Source organism: Thunnus maccoyii, chromosome 10 (assembly GCF_910596095.1).
Source record: "Thunnus maccoyii chromosome 10, fThuMac1.1, whole genome shotgun sequence".
Taxonomy (NCBI): domain Eukaryota; kingdom Metazoa; phylum Chordata; class Actinopteri; order Scombriformes; family Scombridae; genus Thunnus; species Thunnus maccoyii.
The window spans coordinates 32728752-32748576 of NC_056542.1; the positions used below are offsets into that span (position 1 = coordinate 32728752).

General features: G+C 39.4%; 1 protein-coding gene across 2 annotated transcripts in view; it reads left to right on the forward strand.

Annotated features, from left to right (window-relative positions):
• The window catches only part of grik2 (glutamate receptor, ionotropic, kainate 2), a 201829-nt gene that overhangs the window by 151024 nt on the left and 30980 nt on the right, over positions 1-19825 (forward strand). For both annotated transcript variants that reach the window (XM_042423288.1, XM_042423289.1), the window contains exon 14: positions 11572-11797. In XM_042423288.1, coding sequence (XP_042279222.1) covers positions 11572-11797 — 226 coding nt within the window. The remainder of the gene's footprint in view (positions 1-11571; positions 11798-19825) is intronic.

The following is a 19825-nucleotide window of genomic DNA, read 5'->3' on the forward strand; positions in this document are numbered from 1 at the left end:
AAGATTCACCCCCCGTACAGTTGTCATGAAAGGGGAAATTAGCTACAGAGACCAAAACCATTTTTTGTATCAGTCTGTAAACATGTTTATTTCTGCTGTAAAGTTGGGCATTTTAACATGGGGGTCTATGGAGAATGACTCACTTTTGGAGCCTCAAGTGGCCATTTGAGGAACTGCAGTTTTTGGCACTTCCGCATTGGCTTCATTTTTCAGCCCCGGAGGTTGCGGCTTGCTTCAAATGAATGATAATGTTACACTGTGTCTGCTGGATGTGTAAATAGGCAACTGTTTGCTAGCAAGTTCAACATTCAACTTAATGATAGAATTACTTAGTGTTGAAATGTCAACGTCCTGTTCCCAGCTTGTTTCTGCTGCCACCATGTGGCCACAAAATCTGCAGGTTTAACTTTTGAGGTGGCAGATCAGACATCATATCAGTGATATCAGTTATTCTGTAACTGTCATATGTGTTTTAGAAGGCACCAAAGAATGATGGTTTCCTACCAACATGGACACCAGATCAACAGTGACACAAGACCTATTTTATTGTTTAGATTGGAGGACTTGTTAGCCTTAGAAATTCAATATTCCTTGGTTTGGATGAATAAACAGATTAATTTAAATTAAAATTCAATTCAATTTTTATTGACCAAAGCACCAAAGCATAACAGAAGTTATCTCACAGTACTTTTCACATAGAGCCAGTTGCTCAGTATAACCACCTCTACCTTTAATGAACCTATTTAAGTATTGAAACTCCTTTGGAAAAGGATCAATGATGAAGTATTTAAATATAGAGTAAACAGATGCAGATATGTCATACAGCCAATATTTTCATTGAATACATTTCATTCATGTACCAGAGTCAGTCAGTAGACTCAGTGCTTGTTAGCCTGTTAGCATGCTCCTGCTTGCTGTGGACTTTGGAGAGACTCACTGCAGTAGTTTGATTGATAGTTAGACTACTTAAGTGCCTGTTAGCGTTAATAATTGTTTTGCACTTCGATTTACATACCTTTATTGTCTCCAAGTCATTTCTGATTTCTACTACTGCCATTATACAACATGCATATAAGCAGTGGTGAACTGTGACATATAGTCAATATTTTCACTGAATTATTCTTTGTCTCAGTAGTTTCTAATGATGTTTTTATTCATTTTATTATGCTTGCCATCACAATGCTATAACTCGTATTTGTTGATATTCTCTTCATTGCTACATTTTAATGTAACATTTATTTTACTTATGGGAATTATCAATTGCTTGATATAATCTCAAAGTTCTCTGGTCATATTTATGTTTTATTCTTCTTTCTGTAAATTTCCCTGTAAGGATCATTAAGGTTTCATCCCACCTCATGTGAAATAGATACTGTAGTGGATAAAGAATGAAAAAAATCAATGTGATTCCTTTTTCTGCGCTACATTCTAGTATCTGATCCGCTGCTGTTACAGTCAACTCCCTTGCAGGTCGAGCTGACAAAGCTACAAAAGTGACTATGAGTGCAGAATTGGTTTTCCTTTTATAGCCACTTGTGTTTAGTGTCAATAGTGTATCATAAACAGTATGTGTAAAATCTGGCGTGAGAGAATGCTTCATAAAAGCAAAGTTGTTGTTTGTGCTGACAAAAACCGAGCACCATTTCCCTCCGCTCTCTGGATTCTTTTGATTAAGGCCCTTTGAAAAATATGCAAAACACTTTGGCAAGCAGCAAGCACAGAGTCTTGACAAGGACCAACAGAGTGTGTGGTGTTGATGGCAATTCAAGGCTACACTCACACACGCGTACACACCTACTCGCGTACACTCACTCACTTCTCTGAAGGTAAAATGTATTAACGGGCTGATGGTTTGATCACTATTGTGTTCAACTTGTCAGTGTAAGACAGTAAGAAAAAGAGAGTGTAGCCTTTAAATATGAACTGACAATTAACATTGAATAAGTAATCTGTGAAAACGTTGTCCCCCCCCTTCTTCTTCTAGCATCGCACTTCTTAAACACTGTCAGAGTCACAATGGACAGTTTTTATGCAGTTATGCTGTATTGATCAAAATCAATGCAGTAGACCAGAGATATCTTTTTTTTATTCCATGCATTGTTCTTTCTGGCACCTACATTACCCACAATGCAACTTGACAGCAGACAGTTGGTTACAGATTTTTGATGTGTAAAATCAGTGGAACTCTCCTTTAAAGATTACCTGATGTGAAGTAACATCTTAACAGATTACATGCACATAAGTAACCAGATTACAGGCAGCTTTCTTCAGAAAGCTGATTTCTTTACAAGAAAGATTTTTCATGTAAACAAGAAACCTGGTTTCTGTAATCGGGGTTGGAGATTAGGTAGATTTCTCTGGAGAACGCAGATTTCTCATGCATACGGGTAACCGCGGAGCGACTGGATGAAAGGAGAAGTCATTACACAGAGAGAGATGCGGCCTTGTATCTAAAATAAGTTCACACAAAGTCAGACAGAAGTACAAGTCAAGAAAAGTTGGTTTGAACTGCTGTGAATTTGAATTTGAGTATTTGTTAAATTGAAACACTTTCACGCTGTCAGGCTTCTCTGACATGTAAACGCATTCCCTGATCACCCGCTTAACCTGGTTTCTCTGAGTAACCTGGTTACTTAAGTGCATGCTGCACTCACAGTTGTGCAAATATTGACTTTAGTGTGGAAGCAGTGTTACATTATACTGCCACAAGAACTTTTCAGGTGTTCAAACCATAAATGGAACTGTGTTAGTGTGATTTAAATGCCTCAATCTGCTTCAAACAAATTGCTTTCTGGGTTGTCTAAGAGCATATTAAGTCCCCTCTCTGATGGTGGGATTGACCTGGTGTGCAGTGAAAGTAAGGCGGGGTCAACTCTCTTTTTTCATTCTTTACAAAAAGTACGTCCTTCATTTTTTTATCATCAGGTGTGCAACACAATGAATGCTTTTGAGGAGAGACTCTCCAAGAGCACGCATCCTTATCCCCATTTGTATGATTCGTCATGTCAAGACTACAAAGACATGCAAAAGACACAGAGCTATTGGAGAGAGATCAGGAAGCAAGCATAAAGCAGCCAAGCAGATGCTATGACAGCATCAGACTAGTGTCTTTCAAGAATACTGAACCCGTAACCCTGTTCTAGCTTGAAACACTTTTAGTTATTCCAAAAAAAATGCATTCAAACCCAGACACAAACGCCACCACAAGCTCTGCCATACTGTCTACACTGGTTCAATCTAGTTAATGCCTAGATAATACTGTGTATCTGGTGGTCATCCAGAATTCACAGAATTGTAGTTAACAGTGCTGAACTTGATGTTGTCTTGTAGTTTTGGGGGTGTGGAGTACAAGGGAATGTCTAGATTTCCCTGTTTATTGATCTACAGGGTAGTATTACTCTGTAAAAGGAGCTACTGTTGCAACTAACACTCTATACTGGGACTAGAATCCATTCATAGTCATATGGAAAGTTGATTATATTTGTAAACCTTTTACCTTTAGTAAACATACATATATTGTAGCATCTCCCTCAGATCTATCTATGTAGCGTTTAAAATGCTGGACTATGTTATGTAAATTGGAAACTGTAGTATCTGAGTTATTGTACTTGACAGTCAGAAGGCCAGAAAGTCCACACACACACCACACATCGATAGTGTAATAAAATGACTGTGTATGTACTTTACTAACTCAAAAAAGTGGGTTCAGTGTGAAGTTTCTCTTTAAAGAACTTTGGAAATGTTAAGCGTGAATCTCACCGGGCCATGCAGTCGTCTACACTCTTCTTGATGAATATCAAGTAAATATAGTCTTGCATTTCTAACAACATTATCATGTTAAATGAGTCTGCCCTCTTTAAGACTGGTATTGGATTTTACAGAACTGGGATGATTACTTTGCACTTTTGTTTCCTGTTCCCCAAGGTCCTGAAGCGCAGCTTTAGTTTGATTTGATATTTTGTTGACTCTGCACTCCAGAAAATAGGCTCCATAGCTACTGTAAGCTGTTACGTGATGTTTCAGTACTTGCCGACCCAAACCCACTCCCCTCCTTGACTCACACAGCTTAGAGACGTGAAGCAAATAGAACAATTAGTGTCTCATTTTCAGACGTGAAGCTGAACTTTCTGTGGAAGTGGGGTATAGCTGTCTGACAGGGCCTGTCTGGAATTTCTCTGAATCAGAAGATGACTTTAGGTCTGTGTTAGGAATTTAAATGTGTGTTTTGTGCAAAAAAACAGAAACTGAGAGGAATGCTGTGTCAAAACCTTGTGCTCTGAATGCTTATTAGAATGTCTTCATTCCTCAATAGCTAGGACATTCACATAGACATTTATTTAGACATTTATATAAGGTGGACAAAATAAGGGAAAACCATTAGAAACATACACTTACTGAGCACTTTATTAGGAACACCTGTGCAATCTAATGCAATCCAATACAACAGCTCTGCCATAAATTCAACTTTACGAACTTTGAGGTCATTGTGGGTGATGGTGGTGGTGTACTGAAGTGAATTTAATTGAAAAATGTTCCTAATATTTTGTCTACCCCATTAACATACTGACAATCAAAACGGGCAATATCAAAGAAGGCTAAATAAACTAAGAGAGCCATAAAAAACTGACAATACTAAATAATCAGTGGCAGATTTCCAGGAGCAGTATTGTACAAAAACTGAAGAGACATAATGCCCAACTACGTGTATCAGCATAGAGGCAGAGTCTAATGCTGGCTTGAATCTTAAGTGTGGATTATTTTGCTTGTTTGATATGTACCGCCTCCAGGAAGTAGCCATATACTTGCAGTCTAAAGTGTGACACTGACAAAAGCCCTCGCCAACTCCTGCCTACTCAGCTTTATATGTTACCAGACTAGCTGCCAGCAGAAACTGAAGCATAACAACTTCAACAACTTGAACTGTATTAAAAACTGACTTAAGTATTGTGTGACAATGTTTAGCTTGCTTTAAGCAGTGCAGATAGTGACTGACTAACACCTTTTCCCCGTTGGGGCTTACCATAGCTGTGTGCACTTGCTGCTGAGACCGTTGAGTACAACTAACTTGTATGATAGACTCGACTCAACCTGACCTGAATCGACTCACCTGCTGCTGATACTGATACAAGCTCTCATACATACTCTCGTACATGCTGAATTGCTGCCTGCATGCTGAACAACACCGAAGACACTGCTCAGGGACTTCCAACTTCACCAGATTCCTTCATGTACCAGAGTCAGTCAGTAGACTCAGTGCTTGTTAACCTGTTCCTGCTTCCTGTGGACTTTGGAGAGACACTGCAGGAGTTTGGTTGATAGTTAGACTACTTTAGTGCCTGTTAGTGTTAATAGTTGTTTTGTATTTGATTTGAATACCTTTATTGTCTCCTTATTTCTGCTACTGTCATGATACAACATACATACAAGCAGTGGTGAACGGTGACTAAGCTGGACCTTCAGCTCAGCCAAAGCTTAGCCCCCCCCCCCCCCCCCCCAGTCACGACAAGCGACTGTAACACTTTAACTAACAATGACGTGAGGTCAAAACACAGAGATCATTCAGGCTACAAAATGTATACCATACAAAGATAACACCTGGAAATATAAACTTGGCCACCCAGAATATATATTATTCTTGTCAATGGATATCACAGTAGCCTATGTGTCTCTCAGGCTGATGCCAGGATGAAGTGACTGAGGGGACTGTTAAATATCGTAAGGGGGCAATTTTTTTCATAAAAAAAATTAATTGATTTAATGCAATAGCCTCAGAAAGGCTAATTAACAGCAACATAAGGTGACTGTTTAAAAATCAAAGAGTACATTTATTAATCAGAGCAATCACAAAAATCACTGAAATCATCAGCAAGGGGAGGAGCATAGAAACAGCTGTTTGCAGCTCTCTCTCAAACAAACAAACAAAACTACAAACAGTCATGTGTTCTGTTATTCTGCATGAGTAAATGAAAGAAAAATACATTTGTCTCCAAACTTATTTAGTCTCAGTACTTTAATAAATGCACCATGATTTGCAAATAGGTTTCCAGGTGACTGACTGACAGGACAGTAATCTTTGCCTAGCATGATACTAACATATGAATACAATGAGAAATCTGATAGAAAAATGGCAAAGCTGGCAGAGTTAGTGTTACACTATTCAACTTGAAACAATTTCTAGATATGTCGGTCTTTAAACGGTCTCTATGAACCCATAATAAGTTTTAAGATGTAACAGGAGTATTACCAAACAAACAACATGACAAGAGAGCCTTGATAAAGACATGACAAACACAATTACAGCATGTACGGTGAGCTAAGCTAGAAGCAAAATAGCTCTGGCCTTCGGGAAGGCCTAGGGGAATTATTTTTGGTCCCACCCACTGTAAATTAAAATGTGATTGGTTAACTCACCCTTCACTTGTGGCTGTGGCTCAGGAGGTAGAGCGGGTCGTCCACTGATCGGAAGATCAGCGGTTCGATTCCCGGCTCCTCCAGTCCGCATGTCGATGTGTCCCCGGGTAAGATACTTAACCCCAAATTGCTCCACACATGGCTGTGTGTGTTTGTTAATAAGAGCTGGATAGGGCGCTGCCGTTCAGCCTTGCAGACAAGTTTTCCCAGTGGCCACTCGCGGCATTGCAGCGAAAAATCCCCCTGCAGCCCAAAAAGCATTTTCCCCATAGACCACGATTATAAAAGACGTCTGCAAAACTGTTGACAGGACACCTTGAACTACAAACAAGGTCAATTATGATTCTCTCTATTATAATTTTTTGATCCTTGAAGGTACAGTACAGATGTCAAGTAAGCATCATCGTTCTAAATGCTGTAACATTTAGTGCTAATTTTGGCTATCTTCAGTCTGTTGGTAGTTCAAATTGTCATGTTCATTTCAGTGCAATACCCAGCCTAAAAGCACTGTTTCAAAAGTTAACAACTCAGTAGCCACTTATTTGTAACACTTATCACATCATGATTGTTTCTGTGGGTTCCATGCTCTTACAACAGTCTTTATCTAGGCAGTACTGCTCTTGAGTCACCAGTGAGGGGAGTTCAATTGCAAAAAGCAACAGATTTGGTCAGTGATGATTTAATATAGACAGTTCAGTTTATAGAAAAAGTGTTAAAGGTTATAAAGTACACACATGTACTGAACACCTCTAGTTGTTTGTCATAGTTTTCAAAAATGAGCCACATGAGTGTTTTATAATCTGCCCCCTCTTTGATTAAGGTTTGGTTAAATTTGGTCAGCTAAGAGTACTCGGTTAAGGTTAGGGAAAGATTGCATTTGTGGTTAAAAAAAAAAAAAAACAATGTTGAGTGTTACAGACAGAATCTCTCACGTCAAATGGTGATGTTCATGGTGACTATGGTGAGGATAGTCTCAGAGGATCACCAATAGGAATAGATGGTCAGTCAACAGCACAGATGCACTCATTGCACAACACTGCAGTGTAAACCATCATCAAATTTCAACACGCATGCAGAGTAAGAACTGTGATCAAAGCCCCTTTGGGTAATTTATTAATAGGGTAATTTTTCCTCTGTTACTGCTGCATTTTGCAGGTGAGGCATGCCTCTTAGGTGCTGCTGTTGGCTGAAAACTGCATTTGAATAATTTTGTTAATGCTGGGGATGAACATAGGCTGTACATTACATTTAAATATAATACAGTAATACAGTAGGTCTACTTTGCTTAGTACTGTGCAGCTGTGCAGTGTAGAAAAAAATAAAAAATATATACATTAAAAGTAGACGAGACTGGACTTGGACCTTAAAGAAATGCTGAAGAAATGTCTGGGGAGACAAATTTATATTCAGTGGTTGTTAAGATAACTTTCTCTGGATAAAAATGAAAATGAAAAACTTCTCCAACCCAGAAAGTGTGACATCATTAAATTGCTGAAAAGTCATAAGGAAGAGGGTCAGGGTAGGTGTTTGAGCACATACAGCACAGGACTTTGGGTTTAGGCAACTAAAACACTTGGTTAGATTTGTTTGGACCAAAGCCACTTGGGACCAAACTGGACTATAACTAGAAATATTGGATGGATTGGCGTGACCTTTTGTACAGACAGTCATGTTCCTCAGAGCCTACTGACTTTCCCTGACTTGTCCAGCACAACCAGTGAGTGAAATGACTTGACAACAGCTGCATTGATTGCCATGACATTTGGTACAAGATATTCAACAACCCGTGATGATGAACACAAATAAATGGTGATCCCCTAACTTTTCATGTAACACCACCAGTATTATCCAGTATAATATTCCATCATCTATCAGATGGATTGGCACAAAATACAGCACATACATTCATGGTTCCCAGACAGTGTCCGAATGACCTTGGTGATCTTCTGACTCTTCAAATAGCGCCGCCAGCTGGTTGACATGTTTTGGTTCAGACTGACATATCTCGACAACTACTGGATGGACTGTCATGAAATTTATCACAGACATTCATGTTTTCCACAATAACACATCCTGATTTACCTAGTACCAAATATGACCACATATCTGCACAATTAATGATATTTTCAACAGCATGTTAACATTGTCACAGTGAACATGTAGGCATGCTGACTGCAGGCATTAGGTTCAGTATTTTTTTTAGGAAACATGTTTGAGAGGGAACACTTCATTCTATATATATATATATATATTACAACTAACTATGGTATTATCTATATTATATCTATATATTTGATAACTACATGAAAACCACATGAAATTGCAGCTATCTCCAGCCCCAATGCCTTTGATATCGGCATTTGCTTTCACAAAACCACACACCGTTGACAAAACTTAACCAAAGGATCCAATGCCTCATCCTGTCCGTCTCAACTCTGTTTTAGTGTGAGCAACTCCATGACACAAACCAGTTAATCCGCAAGTGTGAAGATTCACTCAAGCAGTAATAGAGAGTATTTCTCACTCACCATGTTGATCTAACTAAGGCTGATTTTTTTTCTCCCCATCACCTCACATCACTCACTACAGCTGGAGTCCTTTCAGCACTCTTGTTGGAATCTTTTGATAAGCATATACAGTGATTGTGTTGTAAGGACACACAGAACTAAATGCATGACTAAAATCTGCAGTACAGATCTGGACACAGGAGGAGATTGTAAAGCATTGCTAATCTCGGGCCACTTCAGTATGATGAAGGGATTAGCCAGCGGTTTTTGCAGATATGGGGAACTGTGAAAAATGGCAACAGGATTCTTCAACAGAAGCAGGCATATAAAAACTTTATCAGGCAGCTGATGACTTGGGCAGATCAGACAATGGAGAGCGATTTTTTTTTTGGACCTGGTATTTTTGGCTGGACCACAACAACAGAGCCATTACTACAAATACAAATGACTGTGACTGAGTGAGTCACTGACTGAGTGATGAAATTACACCATTGGCCAGCCAAAGGCCGCCGAAGCTAAGTATCCCAGAATGCAATTCGCACAAACTGGCAGTGATGGCAAAGATTAGTCTGTTTTAATTTTTGCTGTGGGCCTGTTAATATGTCACTTCATGAAGTTTTAATATTTTTTCAGGCAAGAAACTAACCATTTAGATTCCCAATACGTGGTCAGTTTATCCAAATAACGCCTGTTTGGAAATTTGCCGCAACATTTTTGGAGAAGTGTGGAGCCGCTGGCCAGGTGAAACAGCTGATCATCTCAGCTGCTAGCAGCCCGACTCCTGAGATGATCGGCTGGTCAACATGTTGTTATCCAGGGGAGAAAACGATCAGATGAACTGATCTGTGCAGCTCTTTGGCAACTTACCGCTGGCTCTAATGTCTCTGTAGCACTTTGATAAATGACATAATTCCTTTTGGAATATAAATGTTGGTCTCACAGATGAAATCTAACACTTATAGCTGCCATATTAGTTTGTCTGAATATAAAATGAAGCTTCATGTTTTTACTGGACAGAATAACAGCGCTGCGTCTGGGGCTCCATATGTACGGATGTCACCACATTTACATAAATATAAATGTATTAAAATGAACAGATAAGTCTATATTAAATCTTGGTTTATTTTATTAAGCTACATAACAGTTTGGATTTTTATTATAGCTACATTACAGACTGAATAACATGATTTATTGCATCTCTGTGTCAATTTTTTGTGAGAAAGAAGTGTTAGTGGAGCTTTGAGTTGAGATTATTTTGTCACAATAGAATCAGGTAGGTGTGTTGAAGCTGAGCTGCTGCTGTCAGCAGGAAGAATGATTGTACTGCGTCCTCCCATCCTTAGAAGTTTGTAATCCCAAGTCCGAACTAGCAAATATGCAAGTCCGAACTTGGCGTACTTGGTATTGAGAAAAGCCCTATGTGAAATTGGCTTCAGTCAAAGCCCAGCTCAATTCCTAGGAGCTTGGTCACCACGGTGTCACCACCTTCTGTATCCGTCATTTCAAATTCAAATTCAAATTTAAAGCCCTCTAGCATTTCATGCATGGTCCAGCCATATACTGATTTTTGATCTAGTCTTGTTCAATTATTAAAGGAGTCAGAATATTCTAATTCAGTTAGACCGAACAAAAAAAGGATGTGACATATTCTGCAATGCTGTGGATGGATTATTTTGGACTTGTTTGCTATTTTGGTTTGACAGCTATTCGTCATATGTACCTGTTACCTTTTCCAAGATATCTTGTATGCTTTAAGCGAAGCTCTGGATCCCAGTGTTGAGGCTCTGGGAAGCCCATCTCGGCTCTCTGCCTGACTTGGAGTGTAGGTGGTTATCTGACTCTCCATGTATTCACAGCCACTGCTCTCTCCTTATCAGCAGTCTGAAGCTTGCATGCTCAATCGCCTGATTTGTCAAGGGTGACTCCGAAAGATTCTGATAGGCACTCTGCAAATCACCCAGTTGATCTAAAATATCGACCAGCCACAAAAAGTCATTACACACAATAATGGCGGGCAGGACCTTGAAGATGTGACTTAATTAGGTTTCAAATGGCTTCAAAAATGCCTTCAAATCTTCTCCCCCTGGAGAGTAATGTGCTCTTGGATTTTTCTCCGTGATTACAGGTGTAGAAAGTGAGGCACACTGTTGCTGACAATGCTGCTGCTGCTCCTAACTATAGGTGATAGTAGCAGCACAGGCAGCACAGACGGACAGTCATACAAAATCACACCACTCGTGCTGTTTAACATGCTCGTCTGGTTCAGTCTATATTCTCCTCAAAAGTCATAATGAATGAGGCAGCCAGAAAGCATACACCGCTGCAAAAAAAGTTTTTCTGAAGCAAATTACGTGTTTTTTCCTAATAAAATTTGGAAAGTAATTGATTGTAAAGGGTTCTGCAGGCCTTGATAGAGCTGCATACATTAGCAATATTGAAATGAGTGATGTGAGTGCTCTGCCTGTCATTGTCACTGTTCAGTGAAACAAAATCTCAGAACACTATAACTGCTGAGACAAAAAAATAATTAACCTCCAACCTAGAGCTTCACATTCATCAAAACACGCAGTAACTCTTACAGTGACTGAAGTTAATATAAATGCGTCTAAGTAATTGGACTTTTTTCAAAATGCAATTCTGTGTCTCCTCACAGAAAACCAAGATCTCTACGTATGATAAGATGTGGGAGTTCATGAGCAGTCGGAGGCACTCTGTGATGGTGAAGAACAATGAGGAGGGCATTCACCGTGTGCTCACCTCAGACTACGCTTTCCTCATGGAGTCCACCACCATCGAGTTCGTCACGCAGCGCAACTGCAACCTCACCCAGATCGGAGGCCTCATTGACTCCAAAGCCTACGGGGTTGGCACCCCAATGGGTATGTACACTGCATTGATAATACGGCAAGAAGAAGAGTGGTGATGCTAAACGTAAGCTGTTATGTCTGTAATATACTCTATGTATACAAGATCTTGTGTTTGAAAAATATGAAATCTAAAATTCTCAAAGACACAAGTGTTAGCTGCAGTTTCAAGCATTATATTCAGGGACACTCTGGCAGGAAACAAGGATGAACCTGTTTTCTTTGAACTGTGTTTCCTTTCTCTCTGTCACAACTGTCATGGCAGTTCAGTTCACCCAGTGTCTTGCTGAAGCCATTGGTTCCTACTAAAGACAGTGCAGTTTTGATAAGGGCTCAGCAATTTCTGAATAATTTTAGTAAAAATTTTCAAGACACTTACTGAGAATAACTATGTAATTTGGTACTAATTACCAGGAAAATAGAAATGTCCTTGAGAGAAAAGCTCCATTCAAACTCAAGTAAGTATTCATTCATTATTGGAAACACTATGTTTGATTTTTTTTGTGCGTCATCAGATGACATGGTTAAGATTTATCCTCTTATCTTTTCTGGCAATACTGCCTCCAAATATAACCAGCAGTGTATTACTGGAGCAAAACGTTTTTTTATTCTCTATAAAACTCTTTTCTTGCAATTTAAAAACAGTATAAACTGGATTTTGGTGGCTTTACACTGCACTACATCCCTGAGAGCAACCCATGTGGTAGAATACTTAGCGGGGAAAATCCTGGGGCTATCTCCAGCAGGCAGAGGAACAGTGTAACATAAATAGAGGGATGAATAGGAAGGGTGGTACATTACACGTTGTGTGTGTGGAGGTGCAACATTTGATTATGGGGCTCAGCGGCAGATTGTTATAATCCTGTTACAAACACAGTGAGAAGAAAAACTCTGGTTAAGTACCTGCAGAATTACAACTGGCAGACAACTTAACATGATGACCTCATGCGAAGGCTGCATTTATGCTGTATCACATTGAGAGGATTGTAAAATAGTTCTTATATTGTTTATGCCTCTTGCAAACTGGGCTTTTGAAGAACATGATATCTCAATGAGTGTCAGTTTAATGAGCCTGTAGTTTGTTACTTGGCTACTTAAAAGATGTGTCCAGTTATTTTGAAGGATGCTTCTAGTTTATTCTATATGTGCCTGGAAAATGAACATACATCTGAAACATACTCCAGAAAAAAGAAGATATTAAAGTAAGAGTTGTTGTCACTATAGTACATGGTCGTGGACCGCCTGGTTAATGATCGTGAACTTCTGCGAGTCGTGGTTGCGGACCCCGTGCTGCCATGGTCCTGCCTGACGCCCACACCTGCTAATATTATTATTAGTCATATTTCTACTATTATTATTATTGTTGTTGTGCTTCTCTGTGTCTCTCTTGCCTCTCTCCCCGTCTCTCTTTCTCTCTCAACCCAACTAGTCAAGACAGATGGCTGGCCACCTAGAGCCAGGTTCTGCTTTAGGTTTCCTCCCGTTCAAGGGGAGTTTTTCCTTACCGCTGTCACCGAGTGCTGCTCACGGGGGAATTGTTGGGTCTCTGTAAATTAAAGAGAACGGTCTAGACCTGCTCTATGTGAAAAATGCCTTGAGATAACTTCTGCTGTGATTTGATACAGCATAGCTAAAAGTACTCTGATACAGTATGTAACACCTGCACTCAAAATGTCAAACATTTAGTTTATTATTCCTTTATAAATGTTGAATTGTTTCATTCAAATTTTAAATTATAAGTAGGTTGTACAATACATGATTGATTGTTCAACAGGAACCCTTCCTTTTTTTAATGACTACACCATTTGGAGGTGTTTCATTGGTTTTTGCTTGTAATTGTTAAACTGGAAGTACTGGAAGAGATTTGAATGGCAATGAGTCAGTTATCATCTGATTAGTTAAAGGCTGTGACTAATGGTAGTATATAGATAATTGTTTTTTGTCATCATTTATTTAGTAGAAGAAGCAAACTGGTAACAAAGGAAGAAAACAATAGAAATGGGGAAAAAAGGGGATGAAAAAACAAACAAACAAAAAAGGAGTAAAGTATCCAATAAAGACAACACAGCTATTAACTGAGATGAAGAAATTCATTACACACAGTTCCCAATAGTGGTGGTATTTTCATTATCAGGTAATTTGTATATTGTTTTGATTTATCAGTTCACAAAATTCTTAATTTAATGTCGATCAAGTGATTGTGTATTAGTTTATACTCATATCTGGTCACTTCAGTCACTTCTCAAAGGATGTTTTCCAAACTTGACTCAGACGTCAAAAGCGAGCTTGTGAGAAGTAGAGGTGATAGTCAGTGTAGTAGTTTGTAGTTAACCTTCCTCCTACCATTATACAGCAATGTGGTGTGTGTGTGTGTGTGTGTGTGTGTGTGTGTGTGTGTGTGTGTGTGTCATGCTTTGAATGGTTTAGATCAGTTTTCCCAACCAGGGGCACATACTTCCACACTTTCATGGGGGGCACATGGAAAAGTTGTGAGAATAATAAACACACAACATATGATTACAAATTGGTGTAAGGCTGACCTTTAGTATACGTATCATCATATTAACCAATAAACTACCAGCCCCGATGCAGACGACTTGCTCAGTGTCCCACCAACCAACTCAGGTTGGTGCTAACAGCCTGTCACCACATGTTGTGAATGAGAGTGCACTGAACAGATGGCTAAAAGTTAATGATCAACTGTTGAAACATTTATCTTCTGCCACTGTGTGATAGAAGTAAGAATGCAAACTTGCCTGAAACTACTGTAAAAAAACAAAACAAAAGAGAGCAAGTCAAGACACTGATGATTCCAGCATCAATGTGTGTTGTTTAGATTCACTTTTGCAGTCACAGATCCACCACAGCCTCGATTTTTTCCATGAAGCCATCCCATCTAGCAAAGCCCATCTGAAAAAACATCTGCTGGGAACCTTACACTATCTGTGTATTCTGTATCAGCTTCTTCCAGATTTTTATTCAAGCTATACGATGTTAACACTGAGTGAAATATCCAAACCCATGATTCCATGTTTTTGACGGCTGCACCAATTTCATTCAACAGAAATGTTTTCAGCTTGACATATTCGGAGGAGCTTTGTAAACTGTGGGATCGCCACAAGATTTTCAAACAGTTTTGTGGGTTTGAACAATGCTTGACTGCACAGCATGAGTTTGTAATGACTGACCCTCCCGTGGGTCAGAGAGATGGAAGAGTTTAGAGTCTGTTCCACCCTGATGAAACCAATGTTACCAAATGCTCATTTCATTTCCATGTCAAAACAGTGACATTAATAGAGACGATCCATAATCTATTAGTGACTTCATTCCAAAAAAAATCTCAGTATCCACCTTCAAAGCGCCTGTCTGTGGAGGATAGATGATATCCAGTAGCCTTGCCTTCCTGACAAATCAGCGAAACGTCCTCTGGGACTGTGAGTGTTGGCAAGGTCATTTGCTGCTGTTTGTGTATGCTCTGCTGGTCAGCCACAGAAGGTAATTTGAGTGACTGTTTTGCTGTGTGTGAAAACAGTGGAGGTAGGCTATATTTGCTTTGGGTGATTGCATTTCCTGACTGATGTGCTCCTTTTGAAGGTTTGCTACAGTGTTTGTGTGTGTATGTTTGTGTATGTGTGTGTGTGCATACATGCTTTGATGACTGTGTACTTGACTATTGCATAAAACTGACATTGCGGTGTATTTTTGACTGCTTTCTGTGCCTGTATGCAGTACAAAACAGTATACACATCTATTCACATATACTATATAATGTGTGTGTGTATGTGTGTGTGTGTGTGTGTACGTCGGTGGAAGAAAGCTTAAGAGAGTGAAGGAAATGAGGGGAACACTGTGTACACTGGCCTCTGGCAGCTTGTGCACCACACAGATTGTCCGTGCTGAAAAAAGGAGGGGTGTTAGCATCATTACTCCCTGGTGGCCCATTCACATGCAGCCAGAACAAGGTATTTAAATTGCTAATCCTACCCTTTTAGTACCCTTTACCATATGCAGCCTGTATTCCCATATAGACGGGCCATTTAGCATACAGTATATCTGGTTGATTTGAACACAGAGTTAGGTGTATGGCTGCATTAGTACCTGATAGAGGCAGAGCACTCAGTGTTCGGTCCCCTTGGCAGCTCCCTCAGCTCTGTAATGGACAAACTTAGTCCCCCCCCCCCCCCCCCCCCCCCTCCCCCAGCTGTTAGCCATAGCTCATTCTAATGGACTGTTTACTACAAACTTCTACTGGCAAATACTGTTGACTCTCAGGACACTTAAACTTATGATGGGCTCAGGAGAGTTCCTTTTCAGTTGTTATTCTTTAGAGTTTTTAGCTTTTGTTTAAGAAAACTACACATTTGTGTACTATGAAGATGCACATATTCCTTCTCTTATCATTTTCAACCATTTCTACCACAGGTATTTTCCAGGACCGTGTGAACCACTTCAGTAACTCAGGATTTTTAGATGCTTTTTCTTATAATTAATTGAATTGAAATGACATTATGTTCCTCAGCTTTAGTTCCTGGCTCCAGAAAAGTCTCTGGTGCTGGAGTAATTACTTTATGATGATCCAGGAACTATCTGAGTTTCTTTCACACATTTGGTCACACTCAATGTTAGAACTCAGCACTGACAATTTGTGTCATGTTTATTGAATTTTTTAAAAAGCTGTGCTAGGTTCAACTTCCCAACTACAGTAGAAGACATATAGAGAGAGGAGTGATCAAAAAAAGCAAGCAAGTAAATGAGAGTAACAGCTTAATTTGATCATTTTTATAATGTGGTTACTGACATTGCAGTATATTTTCAACTGCTTTCTGTGGCTGGAACACTCAGCAGATAGTCACTTTGTAGCTTTTCAGTCTTCTTTACCACCTCCACTGTCAGTCTAATTTACCTAATCTTCACATTTGATGTGGTAGATACACAAAAAAGAATGTGCAAAAGGGGTTTTTATTCATGTGCCTCCAAATAAAGATTAATGTACATTTTGATCAAAAAGAGTAACTTATCTGAGGAGCTTTTCAGAACCTGTGCTAGATCTATGACTGGCTACCAAATCTCATACAACTATTTCTACTGCACTACCACAACATGTGTAGTGTTATTCCTTCAGCCGGCAATGAGCTCTAATGTTGGTTTATTCATTTATTCATTTAACCCCTGAAAACCCAGCTGACACAATGCTTCATATGATGTTTACACTGAAGGAAAGATATGACAAGACATGTTTTCTCTACATGCACCATTCAATCAAACAGGACTATTTAGATGTTTTGTATATCATTTTATACACATCTCCACAAAAATTCAACCTGACATATTTGATATCTTTGGAAACTTTGGGGTCTCCACTTGAATTTAAAATAAAGATCTGTGGGTTTTAATAATGTTTTGCTGCCCAGCATGAGTTTGTAATGACCTGCCCAACAGTGGGTCAATGGTTTATCTTTATGTTTTTATGCAGGTATTTTAAAGTGCATAAGAGGAAAATAAGAGTTTGTATTGGCATCAGCTGATACAGGCTTCTTTCTCTGTTGGAAATGAAAAAGCAGTATCAAGCCATCTCTAGTTATAACTGAATAAAAACAAAACAGTTAAGATAAAGCGTAGTCTCTATTCATCATGGCAATTTAAATCTGGACCATCTGCCCCAGTGACCATACCATGGCTGTCTGCTGGGAGCCAAGCAGGAATCTTAGCCCTGCACTGTCTGTGTGTGAAGTTAAAATTAGTTTCTTCTTTTTTTTTCTCTTTAAGTTTGTGTTTTGGCAGCTTTTGCTGTACTAGATGGTTTTTTTAGGGGAGAGAGATTGTTCCTGAAGCGCGGATACTATGTGTTTAAAACATGCTCTTAAAAATGGACTCCCTTTAGCTCTTGTTTTTATGTGATCATCGACTGTGTTTATGTGTTTTTTTGACAGCGTGTGTATTTCCAACAGGTCATTGAATTGAGTCACTGCCTGTACCATGATCACAGGCCATTATTTGGCCATTTTGCATAGCCAGCTCTTGTAGCCACCGTCTCCTCCTCTGCCCCGACTGCACAGTCTCAGGAGGCTCTGCATTATTCCTCATCCTCCCTTTCTCTTTGTCTCTCTCCCTGATGACTATCAATCTTCATTTAGCTTCATTAGACTGCATTAATCAAACAGGGTAAGGGGGAAGTGTCTGCTCTGCTTGTCAGCAGGCTGCTGTCCTTCCAGTCGTCTCTGCAGTCGCCCGCTGGGCTCTTCAGCTTCGCCTCATAAACGGGAAGGGTCCTGAATGCATTTATGTGAGATAGAAGATCTCCAATGTTGTGACCTGCGGTGACTTAATCCACCCCAACCCTCAACCCCCTCCACCTCTTTCACTACATCCCCAGTACTCTATGGGAGGTGTGTGATAGAGAAGGGACAAAGAGAGGATATTAGGTAGAGAACTTGCACAGAATGAAGATGCAGCATGGACTAAAAGTTCCTACATTTACCATATACCACCTACCTTTGTGGGGACAAGTTGTCCAGTTACTGATGACGAGATGTGTCATTTAGGAGAGGCCAATCAAAAGAAGGGCTTATGAAGATTTCTGATGAGCTCATTGGATGGACCAAAAGTGTGACACTCTGGGGCTGAAGAAGGGTGGAGGTGGGATGTGTCAATCAGACACTGAGATGACACATGACGGCAGCTCAGAACATTGAACATAAGAACAACATTGATATAAAAAACATAGACATGGATTACATTCAGTTACTTCTTTTTTTACTTTGTCCAATGCCATCATTTAAAATTCTCACTTTCAACAGTATCAGTTACATGAGGGAAGTATTATGTTTATGCCAAATAAGAAATAGTTAAGGTATGGTTAGAGTAAGGCAACTAAAAGACTGTGGTGGTCTGTGCACTGAGCTGTGATGCGTTACATGCCCATCCACCACCTGGACCTCTACAACCTTTCTGCCTTGCTAAAAAAAAGGGCACACTGCAATGCACTGGCACTAAATGTTGCCATTGGATGCAATCCAAAACATTTACCCCAATACCTGAAAGTTCTTTAAGGTACTTTGGCTTCTTCTCAGGACTTTCCAAGTACTGTAATTACAGTAACACTGTGTATCTACATTCATTAGAAAGTGGCACTGCTGAATAATAAGTAATGGAACTCAGTTGGACAGAACTCAAACATGTTGTGAATACTGACCAAATTTAAGAAACTGTTCATGTACCAAATTACATCTATTAGATTTATCTTATAAAGAAGGTGTGAAACCCAAGTCACTGCCTAATGTGTATCTAAAACAGCAGCCATAATGCTTCATAGTTCTGAGTCCCCAGAATATAATCATGTAATCATTAGTTACACATATTTATTTCCTGTTCTTTGTGTTTGTTCCTTGTCCTAACAAATCTCTAGATGTATTACAGAGAGAGCAGAATTGTTCTTGCTGGTCTAAAAATACACATGTTCTGAGTGTCAGGCGTTGTGGCATATTTGAATATCTGGGGGTTTTTTTTCTTCATTGAGAGACAATGCATTAGGGATCTCTATGCTATTACTCTGCTTTGATCTGGCAGATTACATCTATGTGTCTTATTCTGGATTCAGCATAGCCTGTCACTTCGCTCTCCACTCTTCCCTGAATTGCAGGATTAAGTGCTTCTTTTATGGCTACACATGCAGCGGCCTGTTTTCAGATCGCTAATTAACATATTCTTTTTAGCACTGACAGGGAGAACAAAACATTCCTCCATCGCCACCAGCCAACCAGACTGAAGAGTAAAAAATCTCACTAGATTTTCAGTCTGAGTGAGATTTGATTTACAGTACATTTCACCTTGCTTATTAATACAGCAATGTGTGCAGCATCATATTTACATTCACGCATCAGCTAGGTGTCCAAATCCTGCTTTATTTTCTTTAATTAATCATATCTGATGGTGACTCAAGTGTGAACATTGAAATATAAGGAATTTCCATCAGGCCCACTTGAATATTGAGTTGCAAAAATCACATCCTGAGCAATATAATTTGCATACATCTTGTATTTAAAC